The sequence below is a fragment of the Mobula birostris genome, chromosome 9 (assembly GCF_030028105.1).
Source record: "Mobula birostris isolate sMobBir1 chromosome 9, sMobBir1.hap1, whole genome shotgun sequence".
Lineage (NCBI taxonomy): Eukaryota > Metazoa > Chordata > Chondrichthyes > Myliobatiformes > Myliobatidae > Mobula > Mobula birostris.
The window spans coordinates 133,748,566-133,759,506 of record NC_092378.1 but is presented as its reverse complement, the minus strand read 5'-3'; the positions used below and the strand labels follow the sequence as shown (position 1 = coordinate 133,759,506).

The 10,941-nt window shown below is 37.9% G+C and overlaps 1 protein-coding gene across 2 annotated transcripts in view; it reads left to right on the top strand.

The window, feature by feature from the left end:
- cfap70 (cilia and flagella associated protein 70) overlaps window positions 1-10,941 on the top strand; it is an 86,558-nt gene that overhangs the window by 21,740 nt on the left and 53,877 nt on the right. For both annotated transcript variants that reach the window (XM_072269534.1, XM_072269533.1), the window contains exons 8-12: window positions 1,800-1,894; window positions 5,229-5,331; window positions 5,897-6,031; window positions 7,203-7,322; window positions 8,703-8,783. In XM_072269534.1, coding sequence (XP_072125635.1) covers window positions 1,800-1,894; window positions 5,229-5,331; window positions 5,897-6,031; window positions 7,203-7,322; window positions 8,703-8,783 — 534 coding nt within the window. The remainder of the gene's footprint in view (window positions 1-1,799; window positions 1,895-5,228; window positions 5,332-5,896; window positions 6,032-7,202; window positions 7,323-8,702; window positions 8,784-10,941) is intronic.

The window sequence follows — 10,941 nt, the reverse complement described above, 5'->3', positions numbered from 1 at the left end:
GAGTAAATGTGGTGGAGATAGGGAAATTCAGAGAAGTGGATGGCATTTTTACAAGTAATGAGGTGGGAAGAGGTATAGTGCAGGTAGCTGTGAGAGTCCATGGATTTATAATATGTATCCGTCAAAAAGCTGTCTCCAGAGTTAGAGGCAGAGAGGTCAAGGAAGGGGAGGGAGGTGACAGAAATGGACCAGCTAAATTTGAGGGCAGGGCAGAAGTTGGAGGCAAAGATGATGAAGTCGATGAGCTCCACTTGGGTGCAGGAAGCAGCTCCAAAGTTATAGATTAAGCTAATTGATTCTGCTGCGTAGGATCGCTGCCACTTTCCTGAGGGTTGATTCAATAATTCTTGTTATAAGTAAATGCAGATTGCTGGAGAGCTGTAACATCCTTCAAATTCCTTTAAATGTGATAATAGCTGGCTGACCTTGCATCTCTCTATTTACCTTGTGCAGAATTAGAACATTAAGATGTTGGAGAGAACTTTGTTTATGCTGCAAAGAGGTTATGACATTTTCAGTTTGAATTTCATTGCAATTGGATTTAGGGTCGAATAAAGTGAGTGAATAGGGTTAGCTGTACCTCCCCTTTGGAAAGAATTGGATCCAGCTCTTTGCAAAGTCATGTACTCAAGATAATAAGTTGATTTGAAATACAATCTTTTTAGCAGTCTAGTTTTGCAGCAAGTGCAGCAAGTTTTTCAATGTGTTTCCCGTTACTCTCCTGCTGATAGCCCCACCTGTGTCTCATGCAGAACTTAAAGCTGATTGCACCTTCCAGTAAGCTGCTGTTTATGCTCTGCATTCTCTAAGTCTGTTTCAGACCACATATTCCTATTATGGCATAATGTAAAGAGTACATCTACAACGTGTTGTGTACTATAGTACGGTTTCATTTTCTAAGCTCTAGGCTGGGAGTGCAAGATCAAGCTGAAGATGTTCTTCACCATCCTTTTTTTTAACGATTCTTCCATGGCCTTACTAGGTTGCATTTCTTGTGTATCTGGAAAAATAGGTATGTGTATGCTTGAGGCAGAGGAGAAAAGTAAGGGGTAAACTGTTTGCATCTTGCATGTCACTATTGGCTAAATCCAAAAAATCAAATAGTATAACACCAGACAGCAGCCCAAAGTTGTTCTGCAATGAAATTGACATTCTATACTTAGAAACTGAGGTAGATATTTCTTTCATTCTCTGTAAATCCATCACTGCTATTGCTCAAGCTGGAATAATGATGCAAATTGAATTAAAAATTGCATTTTAAAGCTCCCCTCAACTTATTATCAATTGTTCCTTATCAAAAGTTGGACTGATCAAGTTTGCTGATTTTGCTTTGCCTCTTGTTTGTAAACAACAGTCAAATGAGCTTTTGAAGATATAGAAACAGGAGAAAATCTGCAGATGCTGGAAATCCAAGCAACACACACAAAATGCTGGAGGAACTCAGCAGGCCAGGCAGCATCTATGGAAAAGGGTAAAGTTGACGTCTCAGCCCAAAATGTCTTTTCCATAGATGCTGCCTGGCCTGCTGCATTTCTCCAGCATTTTGTGTGTCTTGAAGATACAGGGCCCAATTGAAAACAACAAAGCTACCTGAAGGAATGTACTTGAAAAGATGGTCATACTTTAACCAAGCACAACCAGCTGATTGAATTGTTCAATACAGTTTAAGCAGCAACGTTACAGATGACACCTGTAGTAACACTGGGTGGTATTTACCAATATGGCTTCATCTGATACAGATTTGCTCCTGATAGAACAAAAGACATCTGAGAATTTTATATCTTTCAATTATTATCCAGGACTGGGCATTTAGAACAGAGGCAGAAAATTTGAAGAAGCGTGTCACATGGAACATTGAGCAACGCTGCTTTATGGAGCCTGAGGCTTTGTCGAGGTAACTACTGTATCTTATATAAATATTAGTATAAACAGGAATTGGGTTGAATAACCATTTGTATTATGTTTTATTGTTTCTGGACTCTGGAGTTGAATCCAGGCAAAACTGTTAGGAATTAAAGTCTCTGCTGTCAGCATGAAATCACATCTTAGTTTTTGAAAAGAACTGTCTTTGTGGCTTTTAAGATTTCTGTTGTATGAAGTGGAAGAGTTGTACTGCTAGAGTAATTTTCATTTTTTCTGAGGGTAGTGATTAAAAAATTCACAAAAATGTTTTTCACTCAATGAAAAGTTATGTATAATTGAAATTCTAACTCCAGACCACAATTACGTTAGTATTCTGTAGGGGCTTGTCAACATCTATAGAATATATTGTGTTTTCACAATCTCTCCCTCTGGAGAGAAAAATGAAAGTATGTGCCTGCCATGCTTCTGACTGTATAACTGAAATTAACAATTTATCTTGGAGATTCTTATTTTGTATGGTGAAATTTCTGAATGCAGGATGGTATCATTTCAATTTTTTTTTAAAGTACAGACTTTGGATACCAATAATTCCCTTTCCATGATTGGATTTTAGGCAGGAGAAGTCTTAATTTTGTTGGAGCAGAATCCTGAAACTGTGCAACAAAGTATATTTGATTTATATATTTTAGGTATTTACAAGTGTGTATTTCTTTTTAGCTGAGCGTCTACCTAAGATAAAGTGAGTTTTAAGTTTTTATTATGCTTTATGCCTTCAAGAATCCTTTGAACCATGTTCAGGTAAAAGATTTAAGTTACATGATTAGCAAATTATTCCAATTCAGTATGCAATGTGCTCATTTGCATTCATGGCTTAATTTATGCCAATGGCAAAAAAGGGAGTGATAGCAGCAATTGCAGGCACTCTCAAATGCCAAAGTATGTAGTGTTGTCTGTCTGTGTGCAATACTGATTTGATGCCAGATTTATCATTTGCCTAATCTTTCAGATGATATTACCAGGATAGGTCACACTACCTCCACTATGTAATCATTGAACAGGAGAACTATTAAAGCACAGAAGGCCATTCAACCCATCAGCTGTGTTGAGTTACTGTCGAGCAATCTATTCCTTTTCAGCAGAACACAATCTGCTGGAGGAACTCAGCAGGCCAAGCAGCATCTATGGATGAACGGAACTGTTTTGTGTTGAAATCCTGTATCAGAACTACTTATTTTCATTTTCTAGTTCCAGACCCGTTGACCTCGTTAATTATTTTCCCTCAAGTGTCTATCTAACTCCCTTTAGAAAACTCTGAATCATTGTTTCCACCATTCTTTAAGGCTGTGAGATTATAACTAATCCAAGTAAAAATATTTTTTCCTCACTAAATCCGAATCTTTGGCTCATTACTTTAAATCTACAAAGAAGTGGGTTCCTCTCTGTTTACTCGTTATAAATGTGTATTGTACCTCCATCAAGTATTCTCTCATCTTCCTCCAGTCTAACATTTTTCCTGAAGTTTTTAATTCCTGAAACGATCCTAATAAATATCTATACTTTTTCTAATATCTTTAAATACTTCCAGAATTGTGTTTCCAGAAATAGACTCAATACTTTGTAGCTAAACCAGTGTTTTGTAACTTAGAAGTATGGTAAATTGAGATTAATTTATGAAAAGCTAGTTGAAATAGCCTATAGTCTAGTTTTGCTTGACGTTGTTACAATTTACTGCATAAGTAGAGATTGTGTCTTCAGTTCAAGGTCTTGGTGCAATAGTGTTCGTTCGTGTTCGTCCATCGTCGATGTTGATGAGGACCTCGACACCATTATAATGATGCCGACACTAGCGCGTGATTTGGATTTAAGTGAGGGAGAGTTGCGCAGTGTTTGTCTCACTCTCTCTTCCCAATTCCCATCTGGATCCAGTAGCAAGACAGAGTCAAGACAGCTGGAGATGGGACTAGGTGCAGTGGATGACCAGGACATCTTCTGTGTCTTGTCCTGCTCTACACGTTCCACGACGTTTGCAGAGACCACCTTCTTGACCGTTGGACCTTCCATTGGTCTTGTCCGCTCAATCCGCCAGGGTCTGTCTTCACATGCTGGGATAGACAACTCCCTATCTCACCGAGAGTTTGAGACCTGTCAGCTACCTTCAACTGGTTTAGCTGGCTTTTCGAAGCCGTTGCCCGGGGTGTGGCCGCTGTTACATGCAAACAGCTACCTGTAGCTGTAGCTGGTGCAATATCAATTCAGTCAATGCACCGTTTTGATCTCCATCTGTAGAAAAGTCTATCCTCTTTGTATCTCCCTATCTGCAATATACAAGTTTGAAATCCCTTCCAAATTTGCCTTCCTTTGTAATGTTTGTTACTGCACTCTATAACTGGAGTTTCAACACGATCTCTTACCCTCATATTAAGCTGTGATCTGTCTTGCAAAGTATGTTTCCTTTTTATATCTTATAATTTTCCTTGAAGTAGAGATCTTTAAGGGGATATTATGCATATTGATGAAAAAGTGTTTTCTTTTAGCAAAGTGTGTTTAAAATATTATTGTGTAAGCTTGGTGTTAAAATTTGTTGATAATCTAAAACATATTATTATGACAAGCTAAAAGATTTCCATCCAAATTATTTGGCTGATATTTTGTATAAAAATATTTGCAAGGTTGTAAGTCCAGTTGAATTTCCCTTTGCTGTCAATGGATACGGTCAAAATACCTTGACCTCACAATCTACCTTGCTATGATCTTGCACTTTATTGTTTACGGGCCCTGTGCTTTCTCTGTAGCTTTTATATTTTATTCTGCATTGTTATTTTACCTTGTTCTACCTTATTGCACTGTCTAATGATTTTGATCTGTATGAACAATATGCAAGACAACCTTTCACTATATCTTGGTACACATGATAATAACAAACCAATACCAATATTGATAGATTATATCAAAAGAAATGAAGAGGATGTTTCCTATGGTAGGAGAGTCTAAGACCAGAGGGGACAGCCTCAGAATAGAGAGGAGGCGTCCTTTTAGAACGGAGATGAGGAGGAATTTCTTTAGCCAGAAAGAGGTGAATCTGTGAAATTCTTTGCCACAGGCAGCTGTGGAGGTCAAGTCTTGATGTATATTTAAGGCAGAGGTTGATAGATTCCTGATTGGTCAGCGCATGAAGGGATACTGCGACATGGCAAGAGATTGGGGATGAGAGGAAAATTGGATCTGCCATGATGAAATGGTGGAGAAGACACAATGGGCCAAATGGCCTAATTCTGCTCCTATATATTTATGGTCTTATGGAAGTAGAACACTACGAGTAATTTATCTGATTTTTTAAAGTTTGGATAATTAAATCTCTTTTCCAGTTTACAGAAGCATATAGCAGACACAACTTACTTACCTGTGGAGGTCAAGCGTGTGCCATTAGCTGGTCCGACTAAAGGAGGGAAAAGCAGTAAAATAGATAAGGTCAGTTAATTATTCCTGGAGTCATATCTATAAAAGAGGCAGAAAGAATTGAATGAGCTATTCTTAATACACTACTTGTAGAATAATATGGTAATTCTCCTGGATGCTTTCTTTACTTTCTTCAAAAAGAATACCGATTATAGCAAATATATGATCACTCTTCCTTTATGATCACGTCAAATACAAGCTTGCAAGGCTATCTTGACAATATTCTTATCACTTGTAAGGATTCCAATTTATTTTATGATTGGCCATAATTTTCATTCAAGTCATTTTTAAACAATGACTGTCTCCAAACAATGACTGTATCCATGGGTATTCATGTATAGTTGAATGACAGTTAAACTTACACTTGAACTTTAGAGGTTTTCCAAAATCAAAGCTTTGTTGCTTGAAGGTTTTCTTTCATCCCATGGATTCTTAGCCTGAAGTAATTGACAGGCATGAATGAATACCAGAAATGAAAAACCCTCAGTCAAAGGAAAGTCAATCACAAATATTGTAGCAGAATTCATGTTCATCTTTTAAATCTTTGTGGTAATTTTTTTATTTATATTATCTGCAGACAGAGGATGAGGGTCCTATTTCCTTTCATGGAATAGCATATGTAAATATGGCACCTTTACTGTATCCAGGTGTGAGGCGGATTCGAGGAGCATATCCAATAGTTGCTTATAATGAGGCTGAAATATTTGAAAAGGTAATGTTGATGTACTGACAGGATCTGCATTAGTTTGGATAGGAATGTCTGGGTAGACCTATAAAATGCCTTATAGAATAAACTCCCAATTTTCTGCCATGCTGCTTAGAAACATTAAAGAGTGAATGCTAGCTTGTTAGATCATGAAAGGAAAAGAAACATGCCACACTCCTGGCATTGAGAATCTCCAATATAAAATAAAAACACAGACATTCAACAGGCCTGGCTGCATGCCTGGGAAGCGAAACATTTCAGGTCAAAGATCCTTTATCACAATATGAAATGTTGGAGGGTAATATACAGCAGTATGGGTAAGTTCATCAGAATACTTAGGGCATTGCTATGCCTGTAAGAAAATTTAGAGAACCTAATTTCAACCTTCCATACAGCTTTGCACATATCCTTTCCAGAACAGGCTATCTCCATGTCAATATCTGTTTATCCATTCATCGTTCAGTGCAGGTAAAAGCTATTACTGCTGCAGTGGAAGTTGAGACTTTGACCATGCAATCATTTATTGCTCATTGTAAGTTCACTATATTGACATTAAAGGTCAGATTGCTGTTTCTATGGTGTAGCTTACATTGTAGTGAAGCATCTAAGTTAGTGTATTGTTGATCTTTCCAATGGTAGAGACTCCAGCTTGTCCTTATAAAGACATTAAAGATTAGCTTTATTTGTCATATGTACATCAAATCATCAGTAAAATGTGTTGTTTGCATCAACAACCAACAAAGTCTGAGGATTGTGCTGAGGGAGGCCCACAAGCGTTGCCACATTTCCTACGGCAACTTTTTACTGCTTTTTACCGGTAATGCCCACAGCTCACTAACCCTAACCCTAACCATATGTCTTTGGAATGTGGGAGGAAACTGGAACACCCAGAGGAAACCCATGCAGTCACCGGGAGAACATGCAAACTCTTTATAGACCACTGCAGGAATTGAACTCCGATCAGTGATCATTGGCACTGTAAAGTTTTGCACTAACCACTACAATACCATGCTGCCCATCATGACACCGTGCTGTCGGATCAGGCTGTATTCTTAAGTAGATCTGGATAATTATTTCCATTACTTTTTCCAATAGGACATTACATCTTCGGTGGGGTGGGCACCCGTGGTTGTTCATAGCAGATCATGATGATCTCTTTTCTTAATGTATGACTCAGACAAAACGTAAAAAGAGCTTCTCACGGGAGACATCTGGAGGGAAGGGACAATCTCAACATTATAAAATGTCTATTAGTAAATTCAAGGATGAAAAGACAACAAGGGAAACCGGGAGGAAGGTAGGACACATCTTACAAAGATTCTTATAAGCCATTGATTCATTTGAGCTGTATAATGTATTACATGCTATCAGAGATGTTTATTGTCATTCAGTGTTCTATTAAAACTGTTCATTTTCCTTCCTAAGCCCTCCTTCAATGTTAGTGTTCTGTATTGATTGTTTATTAAAATCAGTTATTACTTATTCTGCATTCTGATGTCTCCAAAGAGTTTAGAAAGGGATAAGAATTTAACTTCAGGCAATATGGAGACAAAATTGATAAGTGGGGTGCTGAATACAGGACTGAAGATGTTAGATTTGAATACCTGCAGTATATGAAGTAATGTAGAAGATCTTGTAGTGCAGCTAAAATCCGGCAGGTATGACACTGTGGGTATCACAGAACCTCATCCAAGGATACACATTATACTGAAGGGATAGGACAAGGGGTGGCATTGTTGGTAAAAAATGAAATCAAATTCTTGGAAAGAGGTGACATAAGATCAGACGATGTAGAGTCCTTCTGGATGGAGCTGAGAAACTGAAAGGGTAAAAAAATCCCTGATGGGGTTATATACTGGTTTCTGAACAGCAGCCAGAATGTAGGGTACAACAGGAGACAGAAAAGGCATGTAAGAAAGGCAATGTCTTGATAGTTACATGTGATTTCAATATCCAGGTAGATTGGGAAAATCATGTTGGTGCTAGATCCCAAGAGAAGGAATTTATGGAATGCCTATGAGATGGCTTTTTTTTTAGAATAGCTTGTCGTCAAGCCCCCTAGAGAAAAGGCAATTGTGGATTGGGTGTTGTGTAATGAACCAGACTTGATTAACAAACTTAAAGTAAAGGAACCCTTAGGAGGCAGCGATAATTTTATGATAGAATTCACCCTGCATTTTGGGAGAAGATAAAATTGAATGTATTGGTTTTACAGTTGAATGAAGGTAATTACAGAGGCGTGAGAGAGGAGCTGACCAAAATTGATTGGAAGCAGACTCTAACGGGGCAAACATAGAGCAGCAGTCATGAGAGCTTCTGGGAGTACTTAAAAGACTCAGGATCAGTTCATTCTAAAGGGAGAAAGAAACAGCTGTGCCTGACAAGGAAAGCCAAAGACAGCATAAGAGCAAAAAAAAAGCACACCATTTAGCAAAAATTAGTAAATTAGTCCACTTGTATTGAAAGGCAAATCAAAATTTGATCATCAGTGGGGAACAAAATTGAATTAATTCTGCATATGTGAGATTTAATTGGATAAACCTTTGGTGGAACTGGTGTGGAACCTTACACTGGAAAGAAAGATCCCACCATTTTTCAGAAAATGAGAAGTATTTCTTGGTCTTAATTTACCATTGTATTTCATTACCTTTTTAATTTGTTTTGTTTGTTTTTGTAGAGCTCAGTGAATGTGAAGTCACTTATCGCAGAACATGAATTTGAACATGAAACTTTAAATTCACTTAACACGGAAGGAGATGTACGTCTACTAAAACCTGTAACCTGCATTGAGAGATTTCAACAATGAAATATTCTTCCATCTCTTTCTTCTTTATCATTTGAGTCAGCTGATTGAAGTCTGAGAGATTTTGGAGATAAATGAGGGTGGTTATGATATAATTTCAACAAAATAATAAGAATGTTAAATATAATGAGGCAATAATCCAAGAGTGCTTAACATAGGACTGATACAGCATAAGTTTTCAATGACATTAAAACTTACAGAAGGTGGGTAATGGAAGGTTGGGTAGGAAAAATACTTGAACAATTGTTCCTCAAAATGTTATGAGCAGCAATATTTCAGTGGCATTTTGGTTGTGGTAAGGCTAGAGGGAAATTATGCAATCAAGTTTTAAGTAAATGCATATGATGGCATAATTAGAACAGAAAGTGCTGGGTATACTCAGCAGGTCCAGCAGCATCCATGGTGAGAGAAACAGCTAATGTTTCAGATCAATGGTCCTTCACCAGAACTGTAAAAGTGAGAAAACAATTGTGCTTTAAGTTGTAGAGAGGGATCGGGATGGAAAGAATAAAAGGAATATACATGATGGGATGCAAACCAGAGTAAACTAGGTCACCTGGATAGTTGCTTTCAATGCCACATAAGAGGTAAATGAATGCTGCTTAACTATAGATGATCCGTCTGGAGGAGTGTAAGTAAAGAAAGTTGGGAGTAGTAAAAAAAACTTGGAAATTAAGCTGCAGATCAAACCAAATGCTAAGAGATCTGAAATAAACCTGAGTGCTAGAAATACTCAGCAGATCAGGAAGCGTCATGGAGAGAGGAAAAACTGAGTTAATGTTGCAGGTGAAAGTTCTTATTTGTTTATATTTATATATTTTTCTCCTCTGTGAACTTCCTTGTTTTTATTCTGTTACATTATAGAAGGTCATTCAGCTAAGTATATGCTCTCAAAGCTTTCCCATTACATTACTAATTTTCACTAATGTATTCTTCCCAAATTTACCACTCTCCCCTAGCACCACGGTACTCTTCTCACCTACACAATTCACAGTGGCTGCTTAACATATTAACCTGCTCAACTTTGAAATGTAGGAAGAAATCAAAGCACCTAGAGAAAACCCTTGGAGTCATGGAAAACATACAAACTCCATATGTAAGTCAGAAACCTAGTATTGTGAGCCTGCAGCTCTCCTAGTTTTGCCTACTATTTTTTATGCCAGATCTAGCTAGTACTGACACAGGATAAGGGGAAAAGCTGGACTGCCAAAGTTTGTGAATTTGGCACCGAGTCCTGAGGGTTGTAATGTTTCTAAATGCAAAACGGTGCTGTTTCTTGAACTTGTATTTGGCACCTTGGGAAGCTTATTAGAGACCAAGACAGAGAGATCTGAATAAGATTGAGATGACAATAAGTAACGGGAAGTGCAGAATCACTCTTACAAATTGAAAGGTGGTGTTCTACAAAGGAGTCATCCACTCAACATTTTGATTTTTGCAGTGTAGGTGAGACAACACCATCAGCACAAGCACTATAGGCACGTAGTGGTTAGTGTGACACTATTACAGCTCAGGGTGTTCCGGAGTTTGGAGGTTTATTCCAGCACCGTTGGGAATAAAGAGGTTGAACGCTCTCCCCATGATCTGCATGGGTTTCCTGCGAACGCTCCAGTTTCCTCCCACAGTCCAAAGATGAACTGGTTAGTTGGTTGGTTGGTCACAGTAAATTGTGCTGTGATTAGGCAACTGTTAAATAGGTGGGTTGCTGGGTAGAACGGCTCGATGGGCCAGAAGGACCTGTTTCGCGCGATATCTCTATATGAAACAAGGCATCAAATGCAATACACTAAATTGGAAAAACTAGAGGATGATTACTGATGTTGGAGGCTGATAGGGTGAAATAATCCTCTGCAATTTCCGTTACCTACAGCAAAATTCCACCACCAGATATGTACGTATTTCCTTTGCATTCCCATTCAAAGTTCAAAGTAAACTTTATTATCAGAGTACATACATGTCACCACATACAACCCTGAGATTCTTTTTTTGTGGGCATACTTAGCAAATCTATAGAACAGTAACTGTAAACTATAGACATCAGGAACTGAAAACAAACAGTGCAAATGCAGATAAGTAAATAGCAGTAAATAACGAGTATGAAATAACAATGTAA